This window comes from Rhea pennata, chromosome 23 (assembly GCF_028389875.1).
Source record: "Rhea pennata isolate bPtePen1 chromosome 23, bPtePen1.pri, whole genome shotgun sequence".
Taxonomy (NCBI): Eukaryota; Metazoa; Chordata; class Aves; order Rheiformes; family Rheidae; genus Rhea; species Rhea pennata.
In genome coordinates, this window is record NC_084685.1 from 8,064,749 (window position 1) to 8,078,547 (window position 13,799).

At 56.9% G+C, this 13,799-nt stretch overlaps 1 protein-coding gene across 1 annotated transcript; it reads right to left on the reverse strand.

Annotated features, from left to right (window-relative positions):
- Positions 1 to 3,481: 3,481 nt before the first annotated feature.
- On the reverse strand, positions 3,482 to 13,199 carry COL8A2 (collagen type VIII alpha 2 chain). The gene is made up of 2 exons (XM_062594324.1): positions 13,035 to 13,199; positions 3,482 to 5,602 (listed from the first exon to the last, which is right to left on the reverse strand). The coding sequence occupies exons 1-2, from the start codon at positions 13,195 to 13,197 to the stop codon at positions 3,681 to 3,683; spliced, it is 2,085 nt and encodes a 694-aa protein (XP_062450308.1). The 5' UTR covers positions 13,198 to 13,199; the 3' UTR covers positions 3,482 to 3,680.
- Between the last annotated feature and the right edge of the window lie 600 nt (positions 13,200 to 13,799).

The window sequence follows — 13,799 nt, forward strand, 5'->3', positions numbered from 1 at the left end:
CGTTAAGGAGGCAGGGCATAGTGCTCGTTACCTACAAGAAACGAAGCAGCTGTGTCACGGTTGTCTGAGGCGGCAGGGGCTCGGCAGAGTGAGCAGGCGTCGCTTCCAGCTCTTCGTGAAGCAGCGGTGAGTTTCTGGGGTGCTCTGAGCAGGGTGAGCGTGGCCTCTCCTAGAGCAGTCCTGCGCAGTGGTGGTGTCTTCGTCCAGCGTGGTACAACGTTTATGCTGTCTTCTGTCAGGAGGCGTTAGAGACGGGATCTGTCTGTGTGTGATCATAGCTGCATTTGCATTGGCAACAGTAAAGGTGAAATTTGTTTCAGCTTTTTCATGTAAGAATATTAATTAGCAGGCTAACCTGCTGGAGTGAGGGGACAAACGAGCTGGATTTCAGAAGAAAATAGTGTCAGACATCCATATGAAGGGTGTTACTAGCAAGATGAAATCTTCGCAGTTCTCACTGGCACGGTCAGACCTGACAGGCACAAGCTGGCAGGACAGCAGGAGAGCTCGGGACTGCAGAGCCCGAGGAGACCGGTGCCTGGTGCCGTCTCTGGATGCTACTGCAGGCCAGTTAGTGACAGGACAGAGACACAGCTGAGACCGCGTTTTATACAAGAAGTTTTATTGATGTTTTGTCAATACAATCAAGTACTGTATTTTTAGTTCTGAAGAGAAGGCCAGTTTCTGATCACAAAAAGAGTGCATTTTAAACCAACTTTTACTATGACAGTGCATGTAATAAGTATTTACAAAACTAAAAACCTCTATATACTAGGTTAGAAATGAAGATACTAGAGGCAAATTTAAAAAAAATAGTAAGAATTTGTATATAAAAATGCACACTGTAATGCAGTTTTCATAATTAAAAATAGACATACTTCATCCAACCCAACCTTTTTTATTATTGTGTTTGAAACCAAAATCCCATGCGCTCACACACACGACAGAAAATAATCCTTTCTGCTGGCAAATATCACATACTCAGTACTCCAGAAAAAAAAACTTCCTGACAATGTCCAGTTTAGTGAACAGCCTCCCTCATCCTGTGCATCGTTTTTCTAGCCTAACTCTATGTGCGTGTAATATCTTTGCCTTTCAATTGCTGTGTAAATGTAACAGGTTATATAGCTGCAGAAGGTTGATTATGGTTTACGCTCTGCACATGAAGGGAAAGTGAAATTGCAAAACAGTGTCTACAGCACTGAACAAGTTAATGCCTCTGTTTGGTTATGGTGAGTATTTTTGTTGTTGCTTTTTGCCAGCCAGAACCAGAAGTTTGGAATAAAACAGAACAAAAAGAGACTGAATGCAGGTTAGAACACAGTATAAATAAATCGATTTGTTGAGTAACAGCATTAAACTTCCACCCTAGAGATTATCTTTGAGTATGTGGAAGCTCCTTATCTACTGCAGGTAGCGTGCACGCGTTACCGCCCGGCCGCTGGCAGCGTTACGTGGTGAAAGTCGAGAGACACTGTTGCTCTGAAGGGTCTTGTGTGTTACCAGCTTGAGTTCATCCCTGTTCTCCGCAGGAAAAACTCTTAGATGAAGGAGACGCCAGCCTCATCCTACAACCCTCCTCCCAGTCTGGGCTTGAAGAAAACGTTTGAGCTTCCACTCTTAGTTTTTGTACAGCTCTTTTTCCTGCTGGGAAATAACTGATTACAGTCAAAACCCGAATGGCTCTGAGCCCCGCTGCCTTCAGGAATTAAAAACGACCAGTGCAATGGGAAACCCTGGGCCTGTGTTTCGATGTGTAAAAGTTCTATTTCATCAAATAAAATCAGCCCAGGGTGAGGGACACGAGCCCCTAAAGGGCAGTGGCTGAAGTGCTGCCTTTCAGTTTCCTTTTTTGTGTTTCTTAATTTCAGGGATAGGTATGTGTTTAAGAGGAAGCCCTGGATGGCAAGCGGCACAAAGACAAGATAGGCTTGAAGAAAAAAAAAAAAAAAAAACACACAGAAAAAGAAAACATGTTTAAATATCTTCTACAGTCAATCTGGAGAATAATCCCAAGTCCCATTCTTGCTATGTTTCTTTTCTTTGGCCATGTTATAGGCATTACGGAGATTTAAGGTAAAAGTTGCTCAGCTGGTGACCAAATTGTTGCTGTTTTCCCAGGGGTATGTCTTTGAAGAGGAACACTCAGTATAATACCTGTGGGTTAACTTCAGCAGCATTCTACTTGCCTGGGATAAGAAGAATCGCTTAACTGTAAGTGCAAGTGTCAGTTACTATTTTACCATGAGAAAATCTGCAAAGCAACAGGGTTCAGTTGCTCCCTTTAGCAGAGGACAGAGCAGCCAAGTGGTCAGTATCTGTGCATACCTTTTCCCAGAATCTTGCAGCTCATACTCAGATTGATGACATTTCAAGCATTAGTGAGACAAAGTGGTAACAACAGACAAATGTGATTTTTTTAACCTAAGTCACAGATGGGCACCTGGAATGGTGCGCTTTTACAGATACATATTGCACTATACTTGTAAATAACATTGTTAAGTAGACAATAGCACCGTTGTAAAATGGCTGAATGGAAAGTTAGAATGAACACTATTTTTGCTTAATTAAAAGGTCCCCAAAGAAGGGGGAAATACCAATGCAGAAGTATACACATCCTGAAATAGACATTAAAAGCAAGTTGTCCATAAGCGGCACTTTCAAGAAAGCATAACTAAACCTTCCATTAAACCAGGCTAGAAGCACCATAAGGCAGCGTGCAGTGCCGTCCTTGTGTTGTCAGAGAGTAACATGTCACAAGGCCAAGCAAGTCTGTGGGCTGTAAAGAAATATACAGAATAGCACGAGCCCTTGAACTTGCCAGTGGATGAATTAACACAAGGTAGAGGATCATAGTTCATCACAGGGGTCCCAACTTCCCTGAAGGGCGTTGGAATAGGCCATCTGTCATCCTCCCAGATACCAATGCCTGGATGTTTTTATTCCTAAGGATGCTGGGGGGAGTGTTAAAAATAATATTTACTTATTATAAAAAGGTGCTTATGCAAAGTGTTTCACTTCTTATGATTATAAATCCAACCAGATTGAATCTGGAATCAATCAGAGAGACTGCCTCAAAGTACAATCTAAAAAAAATAGGTATCAGTAAGACTGAAACTTGGGCATATGATGGTTTGGGAAGGAAATTTCTCAATCCATCATGGATCTCTGTTGCTGTATATATTTGTATTAAGTGCCTAGGACCCCTGCATTCGTTAGCAAATAGACTATCCGTTACAACAGCTGAATTTATTTAAGAAGTACTCCAAATGGGAAACAAGGGCACTTGATTGCACACCAAAAAGATCTGTTCTCCCAGACTACCTTCTCTGGCTCACAGAGCAATTTTCTGCATAGCCAGATCCTTGCCATCCCAAGCCCGTTCCTGTGTTTGATGTGCAGTCACTAGGGTAAAATTTATTTCAAATACACTTTGCTGAGAAAGTCACTCCCCTCCCTCCCTTCTCCCCTCCCCTAGAAAAGAAAGAAAGAAAGAAAAATGTCTCCTTTCTGATTACCCTCTTGACTCATGGATCAAACAGCACGAAGCAAGGTCCCGCGACAACGGCTTGCACCTTCTTCCCAGTGATTGTTCTTTCTGTATTAATTTTAATTTTTTTTTATCAAAAAAAGACAGTTTATGGCTAGAGTGGGTAAAAAGGAAACGTGCCCAACAGCCGTTATGTGGGGCAAAGCAGGAACCCAGAGAAGGAGGAGTGGATGTATTCTGTGGAGTACAGCCCGTTGGCTTGGTCCGAGGGCATTTGTACCCAGACTTGGTCATTCTCCTTGAGTTCGAGCACGGCGCTGCCTGAGGCTTGGTCCAGGTAGCCTTTTTTGTACTCGTCGTAAGTGTAGGTGGCGGGCACGTTGTTCTTATAAAGCGCCACCCAGACGTTAGTCCCTTTGACATGCACGTGGTAGGCAAAGTAATAGATGCCGGATATGGGACAGGTGAATATCCCGGTGACGGGGCTGTAGCCGTTGTGCCCGTTATACAAAGTCCGGTCAAACTTGACCGGCATGCCGGACGCCGGGAAGGGAGAGGTGAGGATGGCGGTGAAGGCGGGCGCTATCCGGGCGGAGAGCTCTCCTCGGCCGTACTGCGGCTTCCCGGGCTTGCCGTTCCCCAGCACGGCCCCCTCCACGCCTCCGTCCGGCAAGTGCAGCCCCGCGATGCCCGTCTCGTCGAACACCCCGGGCGCCCCCGGCGGCCCCGGCGGCCCCGGGGGACCCGGCGGCCCGTTCAGCCCCGGCGTTCCCGGCATTCCCGGCGGGCCGATGGGTCCGGCCACGCCAGGCTCGCCGGTCTTGCCCTCGCCGGGAGCGCCGGGCAGGCCGGGCTCCCCTTTCAGCCCCGGGAGCCCCTGCGGCCCCATGGGGCCAGCAGGTCCCTGCAAGCCGGGGATACCCGAGGGGCCCCTCAGGCCGGGCTGCCCCGGGATCCCACCGTCCCCTTTCGGCCCAGGGCCGCCCGTTAATCCCGGCACCCCTGGAAGGCCGATGAAACCCGGCTCTCCTTTCGGGCCCGCTGGGCCGGGGGGTCCCTGCGACCCGGGCAGGCCCCTTTCTCCTGGCACCCCTGGCTTCCCCGCGAAGCCGTTGGGGCCCTGGTCGCCGCGCATGCCCGGCATTCCCGGGGGCCCGCTCGGCCCCGCGTCGCCTTTGGAGCCCGGCAGCCCGTGTTTGCCCGGCAGGCCCATGGAGCCCGGCGGGCCCGGCGCCCCGATGACGCCCGCGGGGCCCGGCTCCCCCGGCTCCCCGTCGACGCCGGGTTCCCCCTTGTCGCCGATGGCGCCGGGCGCCCCAGGCTGCCCGCGGTCCCCTTTCAGGCCGGGCAAGCCCGGCTTCCCGTAGCCCGTCGGCCCGGGCAAGCCGGGGAGCCCGCGGATCCCGGGTTCTCCCTTGGGCCCCACGGGGCCCTGCATCCCCGGCACCCCCGCTGCGCCGGGAACGCCGATCCCGTCGACGCCGGGGGGGCCCCGGGGCCCCATGGGGCCCGGCTCCCCGTTGAGCCCGGGCCCGCCCGGCGGGCCCATGTCGCCCTTCTCCCCCGGAGCGCCCGGCAGGCCGTCGAGGCCGGGCTTCCCGACGCCGGCGGGCCCTGGGGGCCCCGCGGGGCCGGGAGGGCCCCCGTTGCCCCGCGGCCCCGGCAGGCCCGGCTTCCCCACTCCGTTTTCACCCTTCAGGCCTCGCTCTCCGCGGGGACCGGGCTCTCCCTTCGGGCCCGGCTCGCCCCGGAAGCCCGGCAGGCCGGGACCGCCCTGGGGGCCCGGTTTCCCGTTGACCGAGATGCCGGCTGGCCCCGGCAGTCCCGGCGGGCCTGGCAGTCCCCGGGGCCCTTGCTCTCCTCTCATGCCGGGTTCGCCTTTGGCTCCGGGCATCCCTTTCATACCCGCTTTTCCTGGGAGTCCCGGGATGCCTGGTTTCCCAATCCCCGAGAAGCCGGGGGGCCCGGCGGGCCCGGGCTGGCCGTGCATTCCTGGTTTCCCCATGCCCGGCTTTCCTGGGTAGCCGGGGGGGCCGGGGGGCCCGCGTGGGCCTGGCTTCCCTGGCGGTCCGGGCTCCCCTTTGAGGTCCATTGGCAGCATGGGCGGCATGTCTGCGAAGAGAAGGAGAGCACAGGGCTTTACTGGGCCCGCAGCGGACCGAGGCACGCAGCTGTCGGGGCGACGGCCTCCAGCCTCGCTGCCAACGTTTTGCAGTCGCTTTGGTCGCTGTTAGATAGGGGCCTGGCTTCAAAACGAGACCGAACTCGAGCACGCCAAAAAGCAAACCCTCGCCCAGGGCCCGGGACCAGCGCCAGAGCTGTCACGCAGCGTTTGCTCTAACACGCGGGAAGCGAGGGGCCGTGTCTAGGTCGGATGGGACGAGGAGAGCAGAGAAAGCCACAGGAATCTGCTGAACCTGCTACGAAAAGCAGAAGGAAGCAGCACCAAACACGAGAATGGATGCACTAGAAAAATGCAGATGGTAATTGTTGTTTTTGCTCATTTTTAGGCCATGGGTTTCAGTACCACCTGCCCCTTGATTTCCATGGTGGGAAGGCTCTTGGTACCTTTCAGCAGGCGCTAGGACACATTGCTGTCCCATGCACATTCCTCCCACCAACCAGCATGGCTGCACCGTGTCGTTCTAATATTTCCAGCCAGCAACACTTTCATTTTGCAATAACGCGCACTAAACCGAGGACAGGTCAAAACCTGTGCTGGGGCTCAGAGCGATCGCTGAACAGGCCAAGGGCTAATAGTTACATTACAGGAAGCCCATGGCCCACGCTGAGAGCAGGACCTTTCTCTTGGCTGGGTCTGAACTTACAGACTGCCCTTCACTAGAAATGGTTTTATTTAAATGGTGTCACAGTGGCTTCCTACGCTGCCACATCAACAGCCTGCTGAGGGACTGTCTTGAAGCAAGACACTGGCCAGTGCCCAAGATGCTAATTCAAGCCTTATTCTTTCTGTCCCTCCCTAGAGAGTGTCAACAAGACCAGCAATTACTGTCTGCTCCGATGATGTTGTTCTGGGATGACCCTGCTGTGTTTCAGGAGCTGGATTCATCCCCCTGCCTCACTTTCCAGTGGCCACAGAAGCACCGTGGGATTCAGTCATTTCCACCTGGACCTGGGCTGATCCAAGAGGATGGTGGTATAGAGAGCCAAGATTCAAGATGATCCCTCTACCCCATCCCTTCAGTCCATGGCCTCCAGAGACCTACGTATGATTTTTTCCTTTTAAGTTAAAAAGAAAAATGAAAAGAAAACTCTTGGATTTGTAGTAAAGAGAAGAGGCAGTGATTAGTTTATCAGATAAGACATGATTTCTATTTCTGGCTTAGCTGCTGAGTCTAGCAAGGTAGACAAAAATATTAAAAAAAAACTCCTGAGGATGTAGGAAAAGCCAATAGTTGTGAGGAAAATGCAACCTTAGTTCCATCCAGGAATGAATCAGCCCAGCTGGGAGTAGGCCATAACCACTTGACATTTAAAGAATTTATAGAGCTCTTTTGCAAACGGATGTAAGAAAGAAACTAATGGGCTGCGAGACAAAACAGAGGAGAGCCGGATTACATGCCCACCACAGCTCAGGACTAAAGGCACAGACATGAGCATAAATAACGCTTCAAGGCTAGCCTAGACGGGGTGTTGCTTCCCACGCGACACCAGGAATGAGTGAAAAAGAATAAATCCGACAAACCCTATTGGGAATTTTGAAATGAAGGAAACACTTGGCAACTGCATGTACACAGAACTACAATGAGAAACGTGAATGGCTGAAGAAAGTACTTTGACATCTCAGGTAAGTTTTAACCAAATTTGCCCAACGTAAAACACACGAGTAGAGGACAGATCCGTAAAGATGAGTTGCCAGGAGCAGCTGGGATGTGAGCAGAACCAGCCCCTTGCACGAGGCTTCGCGCTGCAGGAGGAGGCTGGGGGTCCTCGGGGAGCAGCGGCCGTGGGGCCTGGGGTCCTTGAGCCTGGGGTTTTGCCCAGCTGGGGCCTTTGGAAAAGATTGGGGGAGATTAGAGATGTGAAAAGAACAACGGAGGCAGCAGCAGCAGCCCTGTCCTGCCTGTAAGAGGCAGCTCTGCCAGGCTGTTTCCAAGCATGGTGCCTACTTGTTTTTCTTTTGGTAATGGAAATGTTTTCAGAGCTTATCTACATATCAAAGCCTGGCCCACATCCTCTGCTTTAATAGAGGTCACTTGGCTTTCTTAATTAAGGAAATACTTGTCTGTCATGACATTGCCACTGGATTTCTGCAAACCTCCTCCTGCCCCCTCACTCCAGAAAATGGTGTGTGAAAGAAAGCAAGAGAGATGTGCAGTGTTGCACTGAAGAAGATTTCTGGGGGTTTGAATTCTGGAATTTTTCTCTGGAAAATTATTTCAATGTGTTTTCTCCCTCCTACTTTTTTCTTCTTGCAATGGTTTGAAAAGAATTAGTTTTCTAGGTCATTTTGTATGGAATCAGAACAAGGATCTACTGCTGAGCCCATGAAGGAAGGGAAAAGCACACACACACGACACACCAAAGAGAAACGCCAGACGTGAGCTGCCAACTTGCAGGCGGCCAAAAAAGCAGACGGGAAAACCAAACCGGGGACGTTAGCAAAGAGAAGGTGGGACATGGCAGCCTCAGTGCTATCCAATTTCAAAAGACCGTGTCTTACCACAGGCGCATGTCTCGCAGAGCTCTGCATTTCGCAGCAGCAGCAGCAGCATGGGGCTGTGTGTTCCCCTCGAAGCATGAGCAGAGCTGCTAACGCAAAGAGCCACTGGGGCAGTGGGAAGGGGAAGGGCAGGCACGGCCTCAGCAAGCTCTTGCCTTGGCACTGCGGAGCTTTTAACCTACTGAGGAATGTGGACACTCGCAGACAGATCCTGTGGTCCATCCAGTGCTGTGTTTGTCCTGATAAGGACCTCCACGCGCCTGGAGGAGAAGCAAGGTAGCGCATACTGGCTGGCAGAAGAATAATCCAGTAAGATGGGAAGTGGTTCCCAGCCACAAGCAGCCAGCAGTGGGCCTGGCTGATGCAGCCAGATGACACTGGAGGAAGGAGAAGCTGGCTGCTCCATGGCAAAACCCAGCCGAGTTCATTCCCACACCACTGAGCTCCCTGCCAAGCACTGTCTTGTGACAGTGAGCTTCACAGGCTGATACAAGCAGTGCGTGGGACCAGCGTCATCTCATTTCTTACTCTGTTGCTGCCTGCATGCATGGATGAATGGAGCTGCCATTTAACAGGCTGGAAGAGGGAAGGGAGTGGACTGCAGGAAGAAACGCAGAGGTGGCAAACAACATTTTCCCATTAGCAGGAGCCAGGGGAGCATCTTGGCCAGGATCTGGAGGCATCCTGGTTACATGCAGCAAGCAGGAGCCTCACCAAGATCTCAGGGCTTACTCAGTCTCTCTAGTTTCTGTAGACTCTTTAAAAGCAGCAGGACTTGCAGGAGAGCACCCGCTCTGGGGACGCCGGCAGCAGCCAGCGAGGCATTCCCCACTGCCTACCTGCAACTGCCTCTTGGGGAGAGCAGCCTTGAAAGCTGGAGTTGGGCTCTGGCTCTCTGCTGAGCCAGCCAGAGCTTGGGAAGATGAAAAGCAATCATCTACCTTTGCAGCCAAGACCTCTGCTCTAGGGACTACCCTTTATAATGCATCAGGAAGGGAACCTACCCACTCACCAGAGGCAGACAGAGCCCATAAATCACTGCCCTGGATGTCACCTGTAATTTGCCATCAGCCTCCTGAGCTGGGGCTGCTGCAGCCCACCATTTCCCTGCTGAGGAAAGCCAGGAGCAGGGAGGGAGGGCAGGCATGGGAGCAGGGTGGTGCTCTGCTTCTGCTGTGAAAGGGCTGCTTGTGTGTTGGCAGGTCGGGAATATTTTCCCTTTAAAACTGCCCATGGCATTTTCCCTTGAAAACTGAGTCCTTTGCAATTTAAAATGGAGCCCTTAGCAACTCTGCAGGAGCTACCAGGGTGCAGGGATGGCCTGGGCGCCCCGCGGACCGCGGCAGCACGCGAGGCCGGGTGGTGCAAGCCCGCTGCTCCTGCGCGGTCCGGGTGGCTGCCGGCACAAAGAGCGCAGTGTGCACAGCCAACAGCGATGGCCCTGTGCGAGCTGCACCCCCCGGGCTGCCTTGCACGTGCTCGCGGAAACGCGGGGTTTCCTGCGCCTCCGGTGAGCCCTGAGCACGCAGCGAGCGGCTTTACCTGGCTCCCGGCTGCACACTGCCCGCCTGTGAAGCTGCTAATACAGGGCCTTTGTGCAGCCTTAATGAACAGAAGAACCATTAATGCTCTTACGCTCGGACCTGTGTCTATGGGGAAGTGTTGGCAGGGATGAGAAGGTGCGACAGGAAAGTGCAGAGAGCTCACACTGCTCTCTCCAGATGCCGGTCCCCGTTTTTGAAATTGCCTTTTGGATATATTTTCAACCAAGTCAAAGTAAAACCCAACTGCACAAAAATCTGCTTAAATGCTTTTAGCATCCCTGCTCTGCTGAGACGGACTGGCAAAGCTCGAAGGGCAGGACCGGAGCCAGCGCTCCGGCAGGGACGCGCGGCTGGACAGGCCGCCGCGGCTCACTGCTCTGCCTCTCTGATGCTCTCTGCGGGGGACAGAAGCTGTAAAGGGCTGTGACAGGGGGTGCCACTTCCCAACAGCCTCAAAACACTTCACAGAAAATTGGAGCTCAGGCAGGGGGAAATGCAGCGGGGAAACTAAGGCACGGGGCGGTGAGGGCCGTGCGTGCTAGCAGCCCTGTGGTCCTGCAGACAGACAGGAGGGACGTTGTCACCGGTGCCGTGTTTGCTCAGGACCTGCGTGGGCTCGGGCGCAGCGCTGGAGGAAACATCCCTGCCTTTCCGCAGCTTTTGGAAAGAAGAAGTCAGGCCATGCAGGAGCGCGCAGCAACGCAGCCAGGCCGCCCCGCCGCCGCCTCCCACCCCAGAGCTGCCTCCCGGCGGTCCAGGAGTCTGTCTGGGGGTCGGAAAAGCCGCCTGGCACCCTAAGGAAACCAGCCCTGTCGCTCTCACTAGATGGCACCAGCCGGCCGGGGAAAGCGCCCGCAGCCCTGGCTGGGGCGCGGGGCTGGGACCTGGCGTTGGGGGCCAGGCGGGCAGCGCCGGAGCCCCCGCACAGCTCCCCGCCGGCCCCGCCGCCCGCTCGGCCCCGCGCCGCGGCGGCCGGGGCAGCCGAGCCACCCGCGCGGGGCAGAGGGCCGGGAGGGGTTTTCCTGGCCAAATTAGAGGTTAAGCAGAGATGGGAACCCGGTGGGATCCGAGGGGCAGCACGGCCGTGGGCCCCGGCGGCAGGCGCCGGCCTGGTGCTTGTACAGCGCCTTGCGCAGGGCAGAGCAAGCTGGCACCCGCCTCCTCCGCTGCTGTCAGCCGGCAACTCTGCTCAGGAGCAGCACGAGCAACTTGAATGCACAGGAGGAAGGAGAAAAGTGACGGAAAAGCAGCAGGGAGATACTTGAATCCAGTCCCATCAGCAGCTAAACCGTTCCTTTTTGGTGAGGCCGTGCTGGAAGGTTTTGTCTCTGGCCGGGATTCAGCGAACAGCTTTACAACAGCTGGGAAGGGGGCAGGGAGCCGGGGGGGGATCTTAGCACGCTTCAGCTCCAGGTTTTGCTGTGTGTTTTCTGACACATGTGCTGAGCTGAACTCCTGATAAGCCATTCAGCCGAGCAGTAAATCAGCCACCGGCAGCCTAGCCTTCTCCAGTTTCTGCTCCAGAGCCAAGATTTCGGCTCCCTGGAGGGTCCAACTCTCTGACAACTGAGCTAACCCATGAGGAAGGCTCCAGGGGCTTTTCCCTGCTGCAGGAGGCTGCGCCGCCGCTCGCAGCGGCCGCTCGGTGCCGGGCTGCTGCTGGATCCGGGCATCCCTGACGCAGGGGCACGGGCAGAGCCGCTGTCGGAGGGCTGGAGGCTGAGCCTGGGGCAGCCCGCGAGCCCCAGGGCCGCGGAGGGACCTGCTCATCCCGGGGCCCGGGGCGGGCGGCCGAGCGGGCACGGGGAGGCACGGTTTGCAGCCGCGCGGATTGCACGAGCCCCGGCCCCCATGGCGAGCTCAGGCTTCCCCACGGAGGCTCTGGGATCGCTGCCCCCGGGCTGTGCCAGCCGGGATCCCAAATCAGAGACCTCTGCCGCTTGCGCTGCAGGGCTCCGAGGTGTTTCCAGGAAGGTTTGGGGGGCTGCTGTGTTTGGTACCAGGGAAAAAACTTGGACCTCACATCTGTCCCCCTGTCCGAATTGTGCTGCTGCTGCACTGGGCCACGGACAAAATCCCCAGGGAGCTGCCGGGGCTCCCAGGGAAAGAGGGGCCTCGTGGATCAGCCGGGAAGCGCTGGAGAATCACCCCTGGGGGGCACTAAACACTCGCCACCTACTAGGACCCAAAGCTGAGGGGAGCAGGTCCTCCAGGCGGGTGTTTAATTAACACGTACTAATGACCCCGCAGGTGCAAAGCGTTGATGGCTCCCGCCGGCACCTGCGTCCCGGCGGAGCACGAAGGCCGGGCTGGGCAGGCGTTCGGCAGAGCTGCGCGTGGCGGGTGGGCGCGCGGGCGCCGGTGGTCGGGAAGGGCTCCGCTCGGAGCTGCGGTCCAGCTGCGGCACGAGGCGCTCGGAGGGGGTTGATTCAACACGTGTGGGGCCTCTAGTGCCCCGGAGGGAGGGAACCGCTTTCTCTCGCTCGCCTCTCGCTGTACCGAGTCTTTCGGCTCTGGCGCTGGCTGTCTTTCTTTTCCCAGCTGGTGTGAAACACAGACAGGGAAAATGGAATAGGTGGAGTGGAAAAAGCCTAGCAGGGAAAGCTCAGATTTAACAGCAGCGAGAGGCAGAGGCAGCGGGCGCCTTGCAGGGAGCCAGCGCCCGGCCCCGGGGCTCCTGAGCCCCACGGCCCCCGAGGGCGATGCGTGAGGCTGGGGTGGCCCGGAGGAAGGGGGCCGGCCGTCGCCAGCCCGACCAAAAGCCTCTCTGCTCTGCTGCACCACTCTGTTTTTGCTGATAGCCCCTTGGCTTCTTTTTCTGGGGGGGGGGGGTGATTTGCAGAGAAAGGCACCCCAAAAAGCCCTTGCTGCTGATCTGGGGGCTGTGAGGGGCGCGCGGGGGGCCCTTACGGAGGGGCTCAGGCAGCTCAGGCGGGGACGGCAGCTGGCGCTCACCAGGACACGGGTCTGATGATGAAGAGGGAGGAAGGGCGGCGCGCGCAGAAAATCGTCGTCAGCTCGCCGGGGCCGGTGGCGGGGAGCGCCGTGGCTCCCGCGTGGGTGCTCGCTGAGGACCGCGGCAGCCCCTGACCCTCTGCAACGGGCGGAGGGGATCGCAACGGGATGCTCCCTGGCCGGGGGAAAGGACTCGCTAGATGAGGCGCTCTCGTGCTGCTCTCCGTGGGCAAGAGGACTTTGGCCGTCCGGCGGGCGCGGGACCAGCTGGCTCGGGCTGCTGGCGCGTCGTTAGGGCGCTTGCAGCTCCCCCGCGCCGCCGGCACCCTTCCCAAAGCATCGCACCGCGAGCGCCCCTTACCTAGGTACTGCCCTTTGCCTTCCCGGAAGGGGGGGCCCAGGGGGCCTTTCACCATGGGCTGCAGGTATTTCACCTGCGCGTATCCCGCCGCTCCTCCTCCCGCCGCCGAGCGGAGGCCGGCCAGCAGCAGCAGCAGCAGCAGCGCGACAGCGTCCGGCAGCATCCTGGCCCGCGCCGCCCCTGCGGACAAAGCGACAGTGAGCGCGGGGCGGGCGCCGGCCCCGCGGCCGGGCGGCTCCCGAGGAGCCCGGCGGGCGCGGACGGGGGAGCCCCTCGTCCTGCCGGGCGCTCGGAGGAGCCGTCTCGTTTCCCCGCGCCCCCGAAACGGCGGCGACGGCTCCCGGGGTGCCACGGGAGACGCACGGTCAACGCGCCCAATGCCGCCCGCTCCGTAGCCGTGGGGCGCCCAGCGGGGGCTGTCAAAGGCTGCCGAGGACCCGTTTGTCTCGGTGACGCCCGTGTCCCAAACTTCCCTGAAGGGCTTGGTGTTATTTTCCACGTGCAAGAGAGACAAAAAGGGGGGAGAAGGGGAATGGTGGAAAACGCGGAGCCGCGAGCTGAGGGCGGTTGTCACGTTTCTCGCAGGAACGGGATTTCCTCTAACAAAAACCGTGCGCGCGCCGGGCTCGGCTCCCGCGGGCGGCTCGGCCCCCAGTGCCTCGCCGACCCCCGGGGTGGGTGCACGGAGGCGGCGTTGCCCACCCGGAGCCCGCGGCCGCCTGGAGCCCCGCGGCCGCGGCGCTTTCCGGCAGCAACGGGAGCGCG

Excerpts from the sequence above, each read along its gene's own strand:
- COL8A2 (XM_062594324.1), bottom strand. The coding sequence starts at position 13,197 with ATGCTGCCGGACGCTGTCGCGCTGCTGCTGCTGCTGCTGCTGGCCGGC. Across the intron at positions 5,603-13,034 it reads AGGCAAAGGGCAGTACCTAG|ACATGCCGCCCATGCTGCCA; the intron begins GTAAGGGGCGCT and ends TTCTCTTCGCAG.